The 21,804-nt window shown below is 45.7% G+C and overlaps 1 protein-coding gene across 2 annotated transcripts in view; it reads right to left on the bottom strand.

Moving 5' to 3' along the window:
• Positions 1-21,361, bottom strand: part of PAN3 (poly(A) specific ribonuclease subunit PAN3) — a 138,610-nt gene extending 117,249 nt beyond the window's left edge. For both annotated transcript variants that reach the window (XM_058670922.1, XM_058670921.1), the window contains exon 1: positions 20,428-21,361. In XM_058670922.1, coding sequence (XP_058526905.1) covers positions 20,428-20,917 — 490 coding nt within the window. In that variant the 5' untranslated portion in view covers positions 20,918-21,361. The remainder of the gene's footprint in view (positions 1-20,427) is intronic.
• Between the last annotated feature and the right edge of the window lie 443 nt (positions 21,362-21,804).

Raw genomic sequence — 21,804 nt, forward strand, 5'->3', positions numbered from 1 at the left:
CAGTTTGGGATTACTTGGCTGACTGAAAGGAAGTAGTTTGGGTCTTTCCTCCTCCAGCTTTTCTAGTAACTATTTTGCGAATAATAATATAACAACAAGCATGAGGGGAAGAAGTCCTCCTATTCCATCAACACACTTAGGCACCCACTCTTTGCACCTTCCTAATAAAGCCGAATTACTGATCCATTAGAGTATAATTCTAGACTAAAATTATTATTTTACAGCACTTTTATTTCAAAGGATTTTTATTTCAAATGTTTTTCACCCTCCATTTCAAATCAGACTTTCTTTTTACCTTGTATTTTATATAAACCAATAAACAGAATGTTTGTTGAGGCTATCGTCATTGTACTATTTTCTTTAAAAAATGAGTACAAAGAGAGCAGCTCTCAACGAACCTGATGTGGCCCATATAGGGGATCAGTGAGAGACAGGACATAAGAACTGCCAACACCCAAGCCATGTACCCCACAGGAACCACAGAGCAGCCTGACTCAGCAGGCTGAGAATCTGACACATGTGCCTTCCACGATACAACTACACCTCACTTCACATCAGACACTGGAGACCAGGTTGCATTCTTGGTAATCCAGTCCAACCTTGTCACTTTTGGCTTCCATCACTCGGGCCCTGCCACAAGCACCCCAACATCCTATAAAAAGGACAATTCCAGCCTGGATGAGATCCACCTTCCCTAACAAGTTTTCTGTGTTCATGTTTGAGTGTGTATAATCTTTTGACTTTCAATTAATCTTGCTTTTCTATTCACTCCCATCTGCATCTCCCAGTTGTATTCCCACACACAGAAGCTGGACCAAGCTCACCTAAGGGATATCTCAAGCCCCACATAACTTGGCTACTCTTATCTCCACAAAACAAACAAAAAGCACTACAGGTGCTTTGATCATAACTTTCCCAATCTCTAGACTGTGAGAAATGAAATTCTGTCCTTTATAAAGATTCACACATTCACAGTAGCACCAGCATCCCAAATGGGTGCTGCATACGGCCCTGCACCCATGAGAGATAAAGCAGCTCCTGCCTCCCAGCCTCGGAGGAGCCCAGTTAGGCCATTTGGGAAGAGAATCAGAGGATGGAAGATATTCATTCTCTTGTCTCTCTCCCTGATGATTTCAAGTAAAGGAAAAAAAATTTTTTTAATTCTCAGCCCAGCTAGGTTGTAGACTAGCAATGTATTTTAGAGAGAATAATGAGGGTGTGTCAAGGATGCTTGATAAAGATTATCTGAGAGACAAAGAAGCCAACAGTTATTCAGTAGGACAATAGAATGATACTCCGGGGCCCAGCACTATAGCCTAGCGGTTCAAGTCTTCACCTTGAACATGCCAAGATCCCATTTGGGCACTGGTTCATCTCCCGGAAGCTCCACTTCCCATCCAGCTCCCTGCTTGTGGCCTGGGAAAGCAGTTGAGAATAGCCCAAAGCCTTGGGACCCTGCACCCGCGTGAGAGATCTGGAAGAAGCACTGGGCTCCTGGATTCGGACTGGCTTAGCTCCAGCCATTGTGGCTGCTTGGGAAGTGAGCCATCGGAGGGAAGATCTTCCTCTCTGTTTCCCCTCTCTGTATAGCTGACTTTCCAACAACAACAACAACAAAATCTTAAAAAAAAAAAAAAAAGAAATGATGTTCCCATCTCAAGTATCATCAAGGCTGCCATTCCCATCATAGCCCCAAAATGACAGGGTTTTTTTTTAAATTAACTTATTTTTTTATTTATTTCAATCAGAAACCGGGAGCCAGGATCCTCTCGCAGGTCTCCCACGTGGGCGTAGCACCCATATGGGATGATGCAAAGCTATTATGCAGGCAGGGACTTGAGTCATTCTTAGTTGCTTTTCCAGGCCATAAGCAGGGAACTGGACTGGAAACACAGTGCCCATATGGCACTTGAAGATGGAGGATTTGCATGTTGAACAACCACACTGGCTGCAAAAATGTTAGGGTCCTTTTTTTCATGTATTTATTGGAAAGTCAGATTGATAGAGAAAAGAAGATACTGAAAGATCTTCCATTCACTGGTTCACTCCCCAAGTGAACACAGCAGCTGGAGCTGCACCAATCCGAAGCCAGGAGCCAGGAGCTTCTTTTGGTCTCCCATGTGGGTGCAGGGTCCCAAGGCTTTGGCCCGTCCTCGACTGCTTTCCCAACCTACAAGCAGGGAGCTGGAAAGGAAGTAGAGTGGCCGGGGTACATACTGGCGCCTATATGGGATCCTGGTGCGTGCAAGACGAGGACTTTAGCCACTAGGCTGCTGTGCTGGACCAAGTGTCAGGATCTTAAGGTAAGAACCCTTCCTTTCCAGGGATGACATAGAGCTACTACAGGACTTTAGTACTCAGTGTTCGGGGCTGCCCCAAGTCGCCGCCCCAACCATTTCTGAGCAGTACTCCTCTGCCGTCCTAGCTATAGCTCAACAAGTACAATTCAGGGTTGCAGGGTGTGGGTTGCTACAGAGCTTCCCCTAAGGCAAATAAATGTCTGATGCAGATTTGACAGCAGAGCTAACCCAAGAATCCCAGAACTGGCAGAGCCTGCAAGCTGAGTGCAACGCCAACCAGAGACGCTGGACACCAAGCTGTAAGAGCTGCAGCAGGAGGTGTGGACAAGTTCCAACTGAAAGCATCTTTAATTTGTGTTGCTGAGAGCAAGATGTAATTCTAAATAACTGGTAACTCTAAACTGGTAACTTTAAAATATTTTTAAAACTTTAGACTTGCTTTTCAAAAGCTATTACAAAAGCTGTTTTATCTGGACAGCACGAAAACCAGGACAGGGGCAGGGGTGGCTAGACAGAAAGACAACTGCCAGTAGGTGTATGGGCTGGATAGTAGGTTGGTTGGGTTGAACTAGGCTTCAATGCCCATTGACATGTGCGAGAGCTAAATGGGATGTGGGACAGACCGGACAAGCCTGCGGTACATACTGGCAAGCATGGGAACCAGGGTAGGGGGCAGAACTGGTGGGGGTTATAGGGAGTCGCCCCAACTGGTTTGCATGAGGACCGAGTATGAAGTGGGCAGGATCGAGCTGGACTACAACACCCGTTGGTTCACGGGGAAGACAGGGCTGGAAACAGAACAGATCCAGCAATCGCAATGACCAGCATGTGCACAAGCTGATCGGTGTGACGGACTCTGTTGGACTCTGTACTAGTAAACTCACGCAAGAATCAGGTCTGGGATCATCTCAGATGAAGTTTCTTTGGAGATCTCTCCAACTGAACTGGTGATCTTAGAACCCCAACCATGAAGAGACTGTCAACCAGTGGATTCTGAATAGGTTTCACTGCGATTGGAACGGCGAGATTGGCAGCAATTCAGAACTGATGAACTATCAAAACTGTTTGAACAGGACCCTCGGAGCGCACCTCCTGTTGGGGATCTGGGGTGAGTGGGAGGTGGGGGGGGGGGGCTTTTCCCTTTGTGTCTCCCCTGACCCCAGATACAGGGAAAAATGATAATATTAGTGTGGAAACAATGGTATTACTCACTTTCACCCTGTAGCCCTTGACCCTTTGTACCCTAATCAACTAAGTAAGATTAAAAAATAATTTTTTAAAAAAAGCTGTTTTATGATGCATGTTACCTTGCATGCATGTACATGTTTACGTGGCAAGCTATCTTTTGATTTAAATAAATCTCTGAGATTAGGGCCACAGAGAACTCTCCAGCTTGTTAAAAGCCTTGAGGAATGACTGAGTATATTTCATTAGACTATATGTAGAGAAGAATAGGTGACGTATAGATAACAGATTCTTAACTGCCCTGGACTTTAGGAAGGAGCTTTAGAAACTTACAAATGGGACCTGAAAGTACCCTGATATCCTCTTAAAGGGGTCACCATGGTGTTTCACCTCAGAGACCAGGAGGGCATCCCACGGCAGAGCAGGATGAGAGAGGTGTGTGCTCCTGCTTCCAGTAAGACCCCCGGAGGCCTCACAAGTACTCTCCATTGCAGAAGCAATGGACACTTCACCAAGAATCATCAGAAAGGACATCCAGGGCCATATCCCAAGTACCAAAGAGGCCATTGGAGATATGACTGCCACCGAAGGCCAGGTACTTCAGGTCAGTCACTTCCCATTGGATCTCCCACATGGGACGGAAGCAGCCCAGGAACCTGCACAGGCTCAAGGCCATCCATGGACTTCAGTGACACCTCGGAACAGCACTCAAGACCCCGGGTGGTTCTCGCAGTGGAAGGGAAACTAAGTGTCAGTCTGGACACTGCCTTCTCTGTCCTAGCTAGCTTGGGCTTCTTCCCTCTCTTACAGTGACCATCAGGGTCTCTCAGCAGCTCCAAATTAGCTTAGGTGACAGACTAATCTAGAAGCTCAGAAAAGCTTTTTTAGGGAAAACTTAGTTAACCTGTAACTGTTCAGCCTGCATCAATGACCAGGCTCCTGATAGACATGTTTGCAATCTCCCTCTTCAGTTTTTGCTAGACTTCATTGAGGTAGGATACCCTCACTGCCCTAAGGCAGATTTCATGTCTTGCTCATGATTTGCTAAGTTATTTGGAATTTCTCAGCTCATCTACTTAAGATTCTTGTGTTCTTCAATTGCCAGTACATGGCTTGTTACCCTATAAATTAGTAGATTTCTTGCCTCTGCCTTTAAGTGTATAAAGTTCTTAAAATCTTGTTGGAATACTATAAACAGCTGGGTTATTGTAAACGAAAACTAGTTTAAATCTTTTGCCATCTACTATGTGACCAGTAGTAAGTCTTGCAACAAAATGTTTTGAGTGCTGTGCTTTATGTTCTAGGCTATAGGTCTTCCTGAAACTCTCAGGGCTTACAACGATTGGTAAAGTACAATTGTTACATCTAACACTAGCCCATTCCCTACCTAGATGCAAAACTACTATAGCATTTTCAAACATCAAATGCAATAATTTTTAAGGTTAGTCAAGGAGTCAGCTTGCATTTACCTATCCTGTGATGGGTTTATATTCTGATGCCACATGCTAATCTTTCCATTGTTTCAGATAACAATTTCATACAACCCAAAAGTTTTCATGTGTTCCACTGCATTCACTGGGTATGTTTCCAAATTTGGGACTTGAAGTAGTTAAGTTAAACTGATATAAATCTAGTCTATCATTTTAAACTAAAGTAATGTTTACTCTGACAAAGGTTGAAACCTGACAGTTCTTTTATATCTAAGCTTGAAAGCCCGAGTATTCCAACTGGGTTTCTAACTGAACTCATGACCTGCTAGGTTGGGAAAGATTATAACTATGATATGTTTTGTTATCTAGACTTCAACAAAGAGAAGTCTTCAAGTGCCAGGCAGTACTTCAGACATCTGGTGACTTCTACCTTCCACCAGGAATCTCTAAACCCCATACTGCTGCAGTTACTCAACAACTCCCTGTTTCAGCTCGAAGAAGCTAGAGCGGTCGTCGTCCCTTTATCCCTGTTCACTCCTGTTTGGAAATGTGAGGAGTTAGATAGGATGATAGGCAATCAGGGTCTCTGGTTCCTGGTGAAGCTACTCTGTTTGCATTGACTATTCAGGAGTAATGAAGAATCAATGACTAACATACAAGAAGCCCTGGCTAAGAGAAAATGAACTCCAGCCACTTTTTTTAAAAGGACTCTAAATAACCCTTGCCTCCATTCCAGTGTCATCCACTCAAATGTAATTTTTTTTAATCAAACCATTAACCAGTTTCTTCTGCAGGACTAGAAATATCGCTCCATCTCCCATTCCTCCCACCAGGCCACAACCACTGTCAAGAGAAAACAGCTTCAAGAAGCCTTAGAGAATAATGCCCCTCTTACTTTATATATAACAAAGGGGAGGAATGTAAGGAGTTATTACAATATCCCACCCTGAACCTGGCACCATTTCATCTTCCTCCTCCTAGCGCTCCTCTAGCCATCCACCAATCAGATGTAACCTGGCATTCCACCTGAGAATCCCACCCCAACTCTTTCAGCCCCTTCCCCAACCCTGCCCACTTGCCAATCATCCCTAGACATTCACCTGCAGGCACCAATCCTCTGGGGCCTGCCCTCAATCCCTCCCAATCCCCACCCCCCACACCTTGCAGACAACAAGGCCCCCAATGCCGTTCTCCCTCTCTTCTCCTTCAGGCCTCCCTTCCCCTTTCCCCCTTTCCTGCTGATCTCCACCACCTCCCTCCCACCCCATTCCTGCCCCACTGGAATAAACCTCCTAAGATACCTCGTTGCCTCTGGTGTTTCAGCTCACGGTAAAGACCCAGGTTGTGGGAATTAGCTGCATGTTTAATACCATAATATCGTATGAACTAGAACTCAACCTGTTTTAAATAACTAACACCCAGGACAACTCACAGGGACAGTGTTTCCAGAAGCTAAAGAAACTTAAACCCTCTATCTAGAAGGCAGACTATGGAATTCAAAAAAGGTGCTATGGTTTGGATGTGGTTTGAATGTGCCCCACAAGTGAGGTCAGTGTGCATTTCTGGCCCAGTACAGTAGCCTAGCGGCTGAAGTTCTTGCCTTTCATGTACTGGGATCCCATACAGGCGCCAGTTCCAATCCCAGCAGCCCAACTTCCCATCCAGCTCCCTGTTTGTGTCCTGGAAAGCAGTCGAGGACAGTCCAAAGCTTTGGGCCCTTCACCCGCCCGGGAGACCAACTTCCGCCATTGTGGCCATTTCGGGAATGAATCGATAGACGGAAGATCATCTCTCTGTCTCTCTTCCTCTCTGCACATTTGACTTTCCAATAAAAATAAAATAAATCTAAAAATAAAATGTGTTCCTTTCCACATCAGGACTTCCTAGATGACTTCAAGCAGCCAACCCCTATTGCCTGTGCTGATGTAGTTTGCCAGCTGGGAGCAGTTACCTCCTCTGGCTCTCCTTCCCCACCCCCATGCAGGCACAGGAGAAAGGGAAAAAATAAAGCACTCTTCCCACCCACCTTCCCTCAATGCCTCAACCTCCCCACCCTAATCAATAGTCCTCATAAACATATATCCTTCTTAAGTATGTAAACATCAAAAAAACAAAACATCAGGCCCAGTGCGACAACCTAGCAATTAAGTTCCTGGCCTTGCATGCACCAGGATCCTATATGGGCGCTGGTTCTAACCCCGGACGCCCCACTTCCCATCCAGCTCCCTGCTTGTGGCTTGGGAAAGCAGTCGAGGATGACCCAGGGCATTGGGACCCTGCATCTGCGTGGGAGACCCGGAAGAGGTTCCGGGTTCCCGGCTTCGGATCGGCGCGCACCGGCCCATTGCGGCTCACTTGGGGAGTGAAACATTGGACGGAAGATCTTCCTCTCTGTCTCTCCTCCTCTGTGTATATCTGGCTGTAATAAAATGAATAAATCTAAAAAAAAAAAAAAGACAAAGATATAAACTAATATAGATCTTCTATAAAAACCTTTACAATCATAAAATTACTGACTTTTTCTCAATTCAAAACTATATATACACTATACTCATTTCAATACAATCAATTCCTACACACATACACCTGGCTGCGGATTCTTCACAACACAGTGTAGGAGGACATTGTGACTCTATAAGGTCAGGGAGCAAAGGATTACAATTGATTGGATATTTGTATGATAACAACCCAATGGAAACCTTTTGTATAACTGATTGGATATCTTTTGTATGACAACAGTTGAGTGGACAGCGTATGAAAGAGAACACTTGATAGAATATAGAAAACAAAAGTATAGAAGCAGTTGATGGATTCTGTTGATAAGCTCAATACCTCCTCCCTCATCCCACATGACCCTCAGTGTATAAAGTCTGATGCCACTAATAAACTGCAGCTATTGACCATCAGTCAGAGTCCACGCGTGTTATTATAGACTCCGTGTACCAAGTCCATCGCAGCGGGGACAGCGACAGCACAGACAGAACACCAAAAAGAAAAACACGAAGGAGTCAGACATTTGTTTGAACCTGCTTTTTCCAGGTTTTACTATTTAGCTAAAATAACCTGGAAGAAATTACCTTAAAAACTCCTTTTTTTCGTTTGAGAGAGGATCTTGTTCGCTGAGCTATGGTAGGGAAATGAGTAACTGTGCAAAGTGCTAGGCATCCTGTCTCCCCTGTAAACACCAACGTTACTTAGGGGGCAAGAATCTGGCATAGAGCTTAACAGACCACTAAGGAAGTGGGTTCAAATCCCAGCTCTGCCCCCAAGAAGAGCTTCCTCCTGACAGGCACCTTGGAGCCAAATGCCTGCACTCAAAGAGGGCTTTCATTTGGCAACACTTTTCATTATTCAGCCCATTTTCTCACATCAGAAACCCAGAGAATAAAACTGGCAAGTGCTTTCTCTCAAAACCTTTTTTGCCTTTCCTTCTATCAAGCATGTCTCACGCATCTTTCAAAAGCAGTTCAAACATCACCGCATTTATCTTTCCAAATTCCTGAACAGCCATTAAACATTTTGTATCTATAATGTATTATATTATCCCATAATTGATGCATTTAAAACTCACAAGACTATGCATACACACGTACCACCATCATGCTTGAACCGTCTTTGAATCCCCGAATATCTAGGAAAATACCTTTCCCAGGAATGTCCATTGTATGTGTGCCAATTAAAGTATGCTACCTATTAAGTGCCCAGGGCAACAAACCACCATTTACAGACGACTGAGTCATTTGCATAAAATATCAGATTCCTAAAAAGGCAGTCTACCTGACAAACTGAACCTTATATTACATGTCCCATTTTGGCTTCAAGATAGTCACAACAATGACTATGATAAGACTTCCCACCTACACACAAATCCTTAACAACTCTAAACCTCTCACGAGGTTTACTGGTAACCAGTATGCTATTTTGATCTGAAACTTTTTTTTGTTTTGTTTTTCTTCATTGATTACACTGTATTATGTGATACAGTTTCGTTGGAACTGGGAATCACCCCACCCCTCCCCCCACCCTCCCCATGTGGAATATTCCACCTTGTTGCATATCCACTGATCAAGTACAGTTGAGATTCCCTCTTTGCAAGCATAAACTAAACATAGAGTCCAACATCTTATAGTCCAGTCTAGTTCCTCAGCTTCCTGGGGAAACCCAGTCCGGTCCGAGGGCAGAACCATCAGATTATCAACCTGATCAATTAAAGGCTCCAACATACCCTCAGCAACAATTAACTTCGTTGTGTAACTAATAGTTATAGTATTGAGTAACCAGTATGTTAAAACCAATTGCAATTTCTTAACCATCTTCTGTGATCACCTCATTGTCAATTCAGTTTTAGTTTATACACAACAAATAACATAATATACATAAAATAACATGTTTTACATAACATCATATCCTCTTGAATTAACGCAAACATGTGGTATCTGACCTTTTGGGATTGGCTCATTTCCCTTAGCATTATGGTTTCCAGTTTGGCCCATTTGGCCACAATGAACTGCATTTTGTTTTTTTTAATAGCTGAGTAGTATTCCGTGGAGTAGATGAACCATAGCTTTCTTATCCAGTCTTCTGCTGGGCATTTTGGTTGCTTCCATGTTTTTGCAATTACTGATCGTGCTGATATGAGCATAGGGGTGCATGTTGACTTCTCATAAAACAGGTGTTTTGGGTATATTCCTAGGAGTGCTATTGCTGGATCATACGGTATGTCGATTTTGAGTTGTTTGAATGTTCTCCATACTGATTTCCATAGAGGCTGTACCAACCTGCAGCCCCAGCAGCAGTGGAGTAGGGTTCCCTTTTCCCCACAACCTCGCCAACAAGTGTTGTTGGTGCTTTTATTCATGTGGGCCAGTCTTACTGGCGTTAGGTGGTACCTCTTCAATACAATAGAAAAAGAGGCAACTCTTCCAAACTCATTCTATGAAGCCAACATCACCTTAATCCCAAAACCCGACAGAGACCCAACTGAGAAGGAAAACTACAGACCTATTTCTCTGATGAACATCGACGCTAAGATTCTCAACAAAATCCTAGCCAATAGAATTCAAAAAAATCATCCGACAGATCATTCATCCAGATCAAGTAGGATTCATCCCTGGAATGCAGGGATGGTTCAACATCCGGAAATCTATAAATGTGATACACCACATCCAAAAATTGCAAAACAAGAACCACATGATAGTATCAATAGACGTAGAAAAAGCTTGACAAAATCCAACACAATTTCCTGATCTGAAACTTTTAAAGACAAACTAAAAATAAAGAAATAAAATATATTTATTTAAAAGGCAGAGTTGGGCCAGGCGCCGTGGCCTAGCAGCTAAAGTCCTCGCCTTGGACGCACTGGGATCCCATATGGGCACCAGTTCTAATCCTGGAAGCTCCACTTCCCATCCAGCTCCCTGCTTGTGGCTTGGGAAAGCAGTCGAGGAAGGTCCAAAGCCTTGGGACCCTGCACCGTGTAGGAGACCTGGAGGAAGTTCCTGGCTCCTAGCTTCGGATCAGCACAGCACCAGCCATTGCGCTTACTTCGGGAGTGAATCATCGGACGGAAGATCTTCCTATCTCTCCTCCTCTGTATATCTGACTTTGTAATAAAAATAAAATAAATCTTTAAAAAGAAAAATAAAATAAAAGGCAGAGTTACAGAAAAATAGGGAGAGTCAGGCAAGAGACAGAGAGAGAGAGATCTTCCATTCATTCCCATATAGCCACCCGAACAGGGTTCAGCCAAGATAAAGCCGGAGCCTGGAATGCCCTCCAGGTGACCTACATGAATAGCAGGGGCCAAAGTACTTGGGATGTCTTGCGTTGCTTTCTTTGGGGCATTAGCAGGGGCCTGTGCATTAGTGGAATAGTTAGGATCCATTCCTGTGGCCACAGGGGCTTGCCAGCATTGCAGGAGGTACGTTAAGGTTGGATCCTCGACAGATATTGACTGGTCTTTTCAATCTGGAAAGAACTGCAGTGCAACAGACTGCTATAATAATTTTGAGAAGTTCTGCAATATGCATAGCCTCACCAAGACTGCAAACCTGACCAGGAACAGCTAAATAAATTGGGCCCTTGGGTGAACTATTTAGTATTATTTGTAAACATTGCAAAATATCTTACAATAAAAGTTTTAGTTTGCACTTTATGCCAATACGACTGCTGCTTGTTCACAACTGAAAGCTGCCAATAAAGTAACATTCTAAAAACTTTTCTATTGATTATATTTTCTTGGCTAAGAAATTTATTAATGGAAAGACAACAAAAAAAATATTTTAAGACTTATTGGAAACGCAGATACAGATACAGGAGAGAAACATCTTCCATCTGCTGATTCACTCCCCAAGTGGCCACAATGGCCAGTGCTGAGCCAATCTGAAGCCAGGAGCCTCTTCCAGGTCTCCCACAGGTGCAGCATCCCAAGACCTTGGGCTGTCCTCAACTGCTTTCCCAGGCCATTAACACGAGCTGCATGGGAAGCTGGGCAGCTGGGATTAGAACCGGCGCCCATATGGGATCCCAGCACAGGCAAGGCAAGGACTTTAGCCACTAGGCTACTGAGCCGAGCTCCAAGACAAAACATTATTTCTAAAAACAGTTTAACTCATCACACAAAGCAATGTAAGATCATCCTCTCCTACAGTTTATTGAGAACTAAGAAAGCTAATGCTAAATTTGAGAAAACTCAAATTGATGGCTCCCAGGCAGGTGGGCAGGACCCAAACAGGGGTACATCATTGCCATCTCCCAGCATCATCAGCAAGTAAGCTGATCAGGCCAGGACTCAAACTCAGAGACTCTCGATACAGGACGTGGGAGACTCCACCACTGTATCAAACATCAGCTCAAGGTGTCATACTTTTTCAAGTATCTAATCTTTTTAAAGTCAAAGCTACAAAGAAGGAATGACAGAGTACACCTTTCACCTAATGGTTCACTCGCCAAATGGCTAAAATAGCCACACAGGACCAGTGAGAAGCCAGGAGCTTCATCCGAGTCTTCCAGGTATGTGGCAGCAGCCTAACTGCTTGGGTCACCTCTTGCTGCTTTTCTGAGACCATTAGCAGAGAGGTGGAACAGACATGGAACAGACAGGACAGGAACCAGTGCCTATTTGTGATATATCAAAACTTTGGCCCCTTCTCCTCCCACCCTCTCTCCCACCCCTGAGTTGTCATTTTTATTTTTTCTTTAAGATTTATTTATTTTTATTACAAAGTCAGATATACAGAGAGGAGAGACAGAGAGGAAGATCTTCCGTCCGATGATTCATTCACTCCCCAAGTGAGCCACAACGGCCGGTGCTGCACCGATCCGAAGCCAGGAACCTCTTCCGGGTCTCCCACGCGGGTGCAGGGTCCCAGTGCTCTGGGCCGTCCTCAACTGCTTTCCCAGGCCACAAGCAGGGAGCTGGATGGGAAGTAGAGCTGCCAGGATTAGAACCGGCGCCCATATGGGATCCTGGGGCGTTCAAGGCGAAGACTTTAGCCGCTAGGCTACACTGCCGGGCCCTGAGTTGTCATTTTTAAATGGGGCATTTAGCTCTAGCTCTACACTAACCTAACCATAATATTAGCCAATTAGAATAATGTGGCAGCTGCACCACCCACTCCATCACCACTTTACTTACTGTGGCACAGTAAGTAAAGCCACCTCCTGCAGCGTTGTCATCCCTTATAGGCATTGTTCCTTCTGAACCAGCTCCCTGCTGGTGGGCTTGAAAAAGCAGTGCAAAATGGTCCAAGTGCTTGGGCCATGGGTATCTGGGAGACCCATAAGAACCTGCTGACTCCTGGTTTTGGACTGACCCATTTCTAGCCAGCGCAGCCATTTGGGAAATAAAAAGCAGACGGAAGATCCCTCTCTCTGTCTTTCCTTCTCTGTGTAACTGTCTTCCAAGCAGAAATAAAATAAATCTTAAAAAAATTAAATAACATAGCAAAGGCTGAATATACTGCGAAGCTGAGGGCTTAATTTCAGTATGATACATTTTATCAGACCAAGCAAAGTTTACACTTCAATACTGTAGAAACATGGACTTCAAATGCAATCTTGTGATTATAAAGCCTCTCAAACTTACTATGTGACCTTGAAAAATCAGATTTTAATATGAGTATTAAATGTCATGGAAAAGCCTTATTTATGTCTGCATATAGTGAAGTGCCCATATGCTGCATACTGTTCCTTAGGAGAAAAAACAAAGCTTATCAATTTGTTGATATTTATGTCTCTAGAATCATACTCCTTGGTGATTTTAGTTAGCATCAGATTTTTAAGATTTTATTTTTAATCAGAAAAAAAAAAAATAAGAGACCGAGACAGGCAGAGAATGAGAGATCTTCCATCCACTGCTGCACTCCCCAAATGGCTGCAGAGACCAGAACTGAGCCAGTCCAAAGCGGAGAACCAGGAGCTTCTTCTGGGTCTCTCACATGGATGCAGGATGCCTGAGAACTGTAGTCATCCTGCACTGCTTTGCTAGCCCCCTAAGCCTAGAGACCGAGATCAGAAGAAGAGTGCTGGGACATGAACTGGGGCCCGTACGGGATACTACCACCAAGGAGGAGAATTCATTTACTGTGCCACTACGCAGGCTCTGTGACCTTTTAACATACTATGAAATTACTGGTCCCAGCACGGTAGCCTAGTGACTAAAAGTCCTCACCTTGAACGCATCAGGATGCCATAAGGGCACTGGTTCTAATCCCGGTGGCCCTGCTTCCCATCCAGCTTCCTGCTTGTGGCCTGGGAAAGGAGTCAAGGACAGCCCAAAGCCTTGGGACCCTACACTCACATGGGAAACCCAGAAGAGGCTCTGGGCTCCTAGCTTCGAATTAGCACAGCTCTGGCCATTGCGGTCACTTGGGGAGTGAATCATTGGACAGAAGATCTTCCTCTCTTTCTCTCCTCCCCTCCATATATCTGACTTTGCAATAAAAATAAATAAATCTTTAAAAAAAAATGCACTAACATTGCAAAACATGCTTTTAAAAATATTAAATTACTGAAGTTCTATTTTTATCATCTGATTTGTTTTGCCTATTAGGATGTAAGGGCCACAAAAGAAGTGATCTTCTAGTTTTTCCACAAATGTACTCTAACGAGCCTGGGGACAACATTTTAAACAATGTTTGCTAATTAAATGAAAAAATGGAGACAGATGCCCTGGGATAGGAATCTACGTCTCCCAGCTGCTCCAAGTGCTTGGGCCCCTGAACCCATAGGGAAGACCCCAAGAAATTCCTGGCCCCTGGCTTCAGACTGGCTATTGTGACCATCCAGGGAATGAACCAGCAGAAGGAATATCTCTCTGTGTCTCTTCCTCTAACTCTGCCTTTTAAATAAACAAATCTTTATTTTAAAAATGACAAAAGACATAACTATACAGAATTTCAAAGATTTTTGCACCACAACAATTTTTCATCCCATTTTTTCATAAAGTATGTAAAATACTCTATACAGTTAGATTTAGGAACAGCAACATTAAAATAATTTTGAATGATTAGCAAAAATTACAAAATTAAATCAAATGATCATATATGAAATTCATTCATAGATTTTTTTTCAACTCCAATAGGCGCACTTTGATATTTCTCAATGGAGCCTAGGATATGTAGATCAAAAGTGCGGTAAGCTTCCACCCCGCAGTGACAACATGCCAAATGGACACTAGTTCAAGTCCCAGTTACTCTACTTCCAATCCAGCTCCCTGAGAACGTGCCTGAGAAATGAGAAGAGAATGGCCAAGGTCTGGTCTTTGGGATCCTGCACTCACATGGGAAAATCAGATGAAGCTTCCGGCGCCTACCTTAGGATCGGCTCAGCTCTGGCTATTGCAGCCACTTACAGTGAACCAGGGAATGATAGGTCTCTCTCTCCTTTTCTTCTCTTTTTAAAAATAAAAATAAAATAAAGCTTAAAAAAAAAGTGTAGCAGGCAGACAGTGTAGTACAGCAAGTCACGCTACCATTTGGAGCATCTACATTTCATATCAGATAAAGTGTTGATTTGAATCCTGACTACTCCACTTCAGATTCAACTCCCAGCCAATGCACTGGGAAGGCAGGAGACTATGGCCTAAGTATTGAAGTGGCCACCACTAAGTGGGAGACCAGAATGGAGCTCCTGGTTCCTGGTTTCAATCTGGCCCAGCCTCAAATGCTGCAGTCACTTACGAAGTGAAAGAGACATCTTTCTCTGTCTCTTCTCTGTGATGCTACCTTTCAAATAATTATTTTTTAAAAATGCAGGGCAACATGACAGACTATTAAATAATAGTATTCTTATATTACATACACAAATGAAATTCCCTGGCAACTAGTGTACTAGACTCTTTACAAACGACTGAGCTATTATTTCACAAAAGACATGATTTACGCGAGTGGTTCTAGATAGGGAACCACGTGAAAAAACGGTCTTGTTGGGCAATTACATTCTTTTCAGCCAAATACCTGTAAAATGTACAATTCTTTTAGTGTGCTGTTTGAACCAGATTACTGACTCTCCAAGTTCCTTAATATATATACGTATTTGTGCAAAATTATATGTCACTATTGATAATGCATGAGACGTAACAACTTGGCTCACTCTCCAAATGACTGCTAGGCCAGAGTTGAGCTGGGCTGAAGCTGGAAGCCAGCCCAGTCAAGTACTATGAAATCATGAGAAACAGGGTCGATTTCTACATGGGACTGTAACATACACAAAATAACTTGATTTGATGGAAAAATTCAAAGTACAGTATGAGTTCATGTGTGAGAGGTAGTAAATACAAATGTATGAATAATATATAGGAAAAAATATTCTTGAACGGCTTCAAAATAATTCAGGAGGGTTGTCTATTCGAGATAGATCAAGGTAATGAGCAGAGCGGAAGACTATTCTCTTTTGAATTATTTGAATGTTTAATTTGTGTGTATATTATTATTAGTTCCAAAAGCAAAAAATATTCCTATTTTCTAAAGCGAAAATATTGTCAAAGATACAATTAAAAATAAGCCTTAGGAACAACATTTTTTACAAAGAAAAACAGGAGAAATGTGTAAAAATGACTGAAACAGTGAGAACTTAAGGGAAAACAAACTCTTTCTACATGCTAATTAACTCAGCGAAGGTTTTGAGAACATGTTCTATTATATTGCTAAGTGATGGGGTCTCTGTCCCGTCATTTTTTATTTACTTTCATCTTATCCGCTGGCTTGCTTGGCAACTGACCCCAACAGCCAGGGCTGCCGGATGGGGTTTGTGTCATCCTCGGCTGCTTCCCAGGGCCAGAAGCAGAAGAGCCAGGATTCAACCAATACTCAGGTAAGGGGTGCAAGCAGCTTAACTCACCACATCAAAGCCTGCTCCATCTCTGTTAATCTATTTGCTTGTTTATTTATTTAAAAGACAGACTTGGGAATAGCCAGAGAAGATCACTCATCTGCTGGCTGATTCTCCCAAACAGCCACACTACAGATCAAAGAAGGCCAGAAACTCCATCCGGATCCCCCACATGGATGGCAGTGACCCAAGAACAAGGGCCATCATCTGTTACTTTCCCAACCATATTAGCAGGGAGCCGGAAGAGTAGACAAGACTTGAAGCAGGCAGTCCGAAACAGGATGCAGACGTGGCAAGACACCATACCTGCAACGCTGCCCCCCCATCTCTTTTTTTTTTTTTTTTCCCGGAAAGTCAGATATAAAGAGAGGAGCAGAGACAGAAAGGAAGATCTTCTATCCACCGATTCTCTTCCCAAGCGGCCACAACAGACTGAAGCCAGGAGCCCAGAGCCTCTTCCAGGTCTCAGGGTACAGGTACAGGGTCCCAAGGCTTTGGGCCATCCTCAACTGCTTTCCCAGGCCACAAGCAGGGAGCTGGATGGGAGGCAGGGCCACCCGGACTAGAACCAGTGCCCATACGGGATCCCAGTGCACGCAAGGTGAAGACTTTAGCCCCTAGGCTACCGCACTGGAGGGTCCCCAATCTCCTTATTTAAGAGGAGAAAACTTCAGACTTGAAAGTGAAAATTTTGACTAGTACAGAGCTAGGTGAACTTAAGTGAACTAAAATTTCACTTAGGATAAATCTTATTCTAAAACCTTCACTACTAAGTTGATAGAACTGAAAAAAAGTGTATTTTGGGAAAGTAATAAGCTTATTAGGTTTCAAATAAATTAATACACATAAAATACAAATAGTGGCAAAATAAACATCTTAACGGCTAAGAATCAAATGCCTTATTGATTAAAACCATTTTGAAACTTTAGCTGTCAGAAAATATCACTAAAATATCAATCAGCAACTCAATTTAGCAATGAAGCAGCAAAAATTCCACCAAAAATACGAAATCTCAAAAACTTACATTTTTTTTTTCTAAGTAAACTCTTTCCATAATAATAACCTTGACTGCCAGCACACATCTACTACCACACTGCCAGTTCAACAGCACAATGTGGGAGAGAAGGACAGTTTGGGAGACAGGTATTGGAACTCCCCTCCCGGCTCCATGTCCTGAGCCATTTCAGGACCGTGCTGCACCCATTCTGCCACAACGCTCCTCAGTCACCCCAGCCCTGCTCAAGCAGGCTCAGGTGCAGCTGGAACCACCACTGCAGAAGGCACAGGCGAGATGCCTCACTGGTGTTAATGGTTAATGGTATAGGCACCTAGATTTCAACAGATGTCAAACACCAACGGCAAAGGCAACGTCAGCACAGAGTCCCTACTAGATCAATGCCCAGTCCAACTGCAGGAACAAGGCCACCACACTGACAGTATCCTTCCCTGTGTAATACCAAGTGGAGACGTGGGAGTGGCACAGCCCTGGAGTTCACCAAAATGTTCACCAGCATGCAACTCCAGCCTGAGACTCCAATTGTCTGGGCACTGACGCCAGTGAAACCATGAATGTGTGGGACCTTCAACACAACACTCCCCCACCCAGGGTCTGCCCAGCATGCTGGAGGACTCTAGCTTGTATACCACCATATTTTGCTAATAAGGCCCACAGCTGGAGAGAAATTTGTTTCAGGATAAATCTTGCCTTGAGTCTCATTCATCCCTGAATTACATGAGACTCTGGACTTGAATCAACGCTGTCATGAGTTAAGATTTGGGGGACCACTGGGATAGAATATACCTTGCAGTACGAGAAACATGAATTCTGGAGACCAGCACTAAGTTGCTAGAAACTTACTACCCAGGACAGCAGTGTTTGACAGGTGCAGTCCTAATGAAGAGGAGACCAGGCCAGGAAGAGCCTGCCCTCCTGGACGGATTACCATCCTCACAGTAGATGTGAGTCAGCTGGCTGCAGAGTTGCTGTATCAGAAGCACTTTTCAGCCCCCTCTGCTCTCTCTCCTGCTCTCATCCTTCCTCGATGGGATAATGCAGTGTGAAGACCCTCATTGTACACTAACACCTTAACAATGGATTTCCCAACCTCCAACTCAGTAAGATTTCCTTAAAAAATTCCCATTCTTTGGCATTCTCTTTTAGCAACACAAAATGAACTAAAACTTCAATGAAAAATCAAAAACACACATGCATGCAGGTGCAACATAACAAAGGGAAAAAGATATTGAGATGCCAAAGAAGACAAACAAAATATTTCCACAGGCATCCAGCTTATCATAGCATGTCAGCTGAAGAAACACCGCAGTCTTACATTTCAAAAAAGAGACAAAAGTAAAAGCAAAATAATAAAACTACCTCAGTAATACTACAGTTCAGGTGCACTATTAGTAACATTTAGACTTCTCAAACAGCAGTACTTTTTAGCGTGTGCTGTCTACATTAACTGCTTCACACTCTCAACAGATCGAGCCTGTCTCTAAAAAAACAGATGGTAAAATAAAGTAGACTAACAGTTAAATCATTAGGCAGAAAAAAGCCACCAGGTCTTTCCTGATTCCTGAGCAACTCCATTTGACACTCACTGGCAAGCAGCAATTGGATCTCCCTCACAGGTCAAAACCCAGGTTATGACTGGGAGAATACCAAGAAGCCTCCTCAGAACCAGGAGCCTAGAGCCAGCCAACCAAGGCAGGGTAAATGCCACAAGCTGCAAACAGGAAAATCAGCTATTTACCCAGAAAACTGTTACACAGAATTACATTTTCTAATGCCTTCTTTTTTTTCATCAACGACCTGAACACAAGCCCCATCACATTCTTCTCCTGTGTGGAGGTCACAGCCTTGTGTCATGGCTAGAATCTTCCTCCCACTGAATTGCGTGTTGATCCCTCTTCAGGTGTGTACATCCTCCTACCTTTCAAGTCCCAACTCTTTAACGTTCATTAGAAAATCCTAGAAATTATCACAGAGTGAATCAAATACCAGCATTTTTTAAAGTGCCTCTTTCTGGTAGGTAATAACTCTACATAGTTTCACTGCTTACTAATCCAACAGTACATCTGAGCTAAAAATCACCCATCCAGCTAAAGTTTACCTTGAAAATACAAAGTTGTTGCTCAAGAGTGATGAAATTTCACCAATAAAGTAACCACTTTTTACAAGACATCTGAAGTTGTAAATTAATTTTCTTAACATTCCAGCTTCACCAAATACATCTGCAGGGGGAAAAAAATCTCGGGAACTAAAAAAAGGAAAAACCTGACACCTATTCTTACTGTTTCCTTCAGGGCAACATTTCCTGCAGTACCTGGGTTACACTTGGAATTGCAAGCTTCGCGAACTAAAAAGTCGCCAATCAATAAATAGTAACAAACGAAAAAGTCAAAGCTATCAACAGGCTCCCGAGCACACAGCACGACTGCCTTCCAGGCACCACGCTAAGAGACAGCTTCCACGAACCTACAGCAGACGGCTACTGAAAGCAAACTTCCCGGAGCGTGCAGAAAACCGTGTTGAAACGCCAGCGTTGGGAAATGCCTACGCTAAACTCTTGATTAAACCTGAGCAGGCTACGACGCGGTGGCCCCTTCCCTGCTAATCCTTAGAAAGCGTCTCCTGCCTGGGAAAGTTTGCTCTTTCCAGCCACTCCAGAAAGCCTCAAGCCCGCCCATCACCTCCCGCCCCGTACCCACACACACCAACACACCCACTAAGGAACCTCAACACCCAGCACACACCACTCCACACGGGCACGCACGACACATGTGCCTGCAGACCCAGCCCCTTTCCACACCTCCCGGAAACGACACCCCCCTTTCTCACACTATGCACGCCACAGCCCATCCCCCTTCCTCCCCACCCCCACTCCCGTCACCCCCAGTCCACTCACCTACCCACCCACGTTCCCAGGCACCCAGCCTCCCCTCCGCTCCCCGAACTCGCCCGAGGCAAATGGGGAGGGCAAGCAGGAAGAAGGAAGGAAGGAAGGTTTCAGGCCTGGCCTAGGCCGCCTGCGGAGGTGAGGGGTGGTGTTGGAGGCGAACTCGCCGAGCCGCGCGGCCTCATCCGGCCCCAGGCCTGCCCTGCGCCGCCGCCGCCCCGAGGCCAGGGAGGCCCTCCGCAAAAGCACCCCCCCGCACCCCCGTTACCCTCTCGCACTTACTGCCTAGCCGGGGTCCCTCGAGTCCTCCGCTGCTGCCTCCTGCGCCGCTGGCGGCTCCCGCGCCCGGGCCGCCCAGCTCCGGCTTCTTGGGCCCCGGGGGCGGCCCGGCACCCCCAGTCCCCGGCACCGGTCCGGACGGAAAGCCGGCCACGGGTGCGCCCGCCAGAGCCAGAGGGACGCTGTTGCTATGGAGGCCGAGGCCCGGGGCGGCCCCGGCGGCGGCGGCAGCGGCGGTCGGGTCCTCATGCAGGAACTGACACTCCTCCCCGTAGAAGCAAGTCTTATCCTTGGCATAGTAGCGGCAGTACTTGAGCTTCACGGCCGCCGCCGCTGCCGCTGCCGCTGCCGCCGCCACCCCGCCGGGGACGCCCCCGGGCCCGAGCGGCGGGGCCACGGCCGCCACCGCCGCCAGCGAGGAGGAAGAGGAGGAGGACGGGGAGGATGCGGCGGCGGCGGCCGAGGGGGGCGGGAGGCCGCCGCCACTGTTCATGGCAACGCCGCCGCCACCATAGACAGGGGAGGGAAGGAAGCCGCGGCTGCCGGAGCCCGAGCGACGCCGGGCCGGGTGGGTCTGTCCCGCTGCGGGAGCCGGAGCCGCCCGGGGAGCCCGGGGGAGGGGGAGGGGAGGGAGGAGGGGACGGGAGGGGGAGAGTTGGGATTCTCTCACTCACTCTCTCTCTCCCCCTCTCTCTCGCTCGCTCTCCCTCTCTCTTCTCTCTCGTTCTCTTGTCTTAAAGGGGCCGCGCGGGACGCCGGGGCGGGCCCTAGGCGGGGGGACTCGGAGAGCGCGGGGGAAGGAAGCGGGAGCGGCGGCGAGCGGCCGGGGAGGGCGGCGGGCCTGGTTTATTTTTAAATTCTGCCTCCACTCGTTCTCTCGCGCTCTGGTTCCTCCGAGTTGTTTATGCCATTTTCCTCTTCCTGAGAGGGCCGTCGCCCGACGCGCGTGCGCGCCGCGGTGGCTTGTGGGTAGCGGCCGCGCGTGGGGAAGCCCGGCCGGGCGTCGGACCCCCGGGGCATCCGCGAGGCGGCGGCGGTTGGACGGGCGGGTCGGAAGCCCCGGGGGTCGCCGGCCGGGGACCACCCCTCCTTAGCTGCTGGCTATCTTTTTTTTTCCTTGTAAAACCAGGTGTAACTTTTTTTTTCAATTGGAAATGACGAAAAGCCGCGGGTCCTGTGGAGAGGGCTGGGGTGGGGGGGAGACGGCCTCTGCGGGTCACTGGCTCTCTCTTTTCCATTTTTTTTCCCACTGTCCTCTTTTTTACCCCCTACCTTGCGAGGGTTGGGAGAGCTACAGGGCTGATTACCTTAGCTTTTGGGCCCTTTGTCAGAAACCTGAGCCAAAAACAAAACAAAACGAAAAAATGGATTTGGACCAAC

This window comes from Ochotona princeps, chromosome 12, assembly GCF_030435755.1.
Source record: "Ochotona princeps isolate mOchPri1 chromosome 12, mOchPri1.hap1, whole genome shotgun sequence".
Classification (NCBI taxonomy): Eukaryota; Metazoa; Chordata; class Mammalia; order Lagomorpha; family Ochotonidae; genus Ochotona; species Ochotona princeps.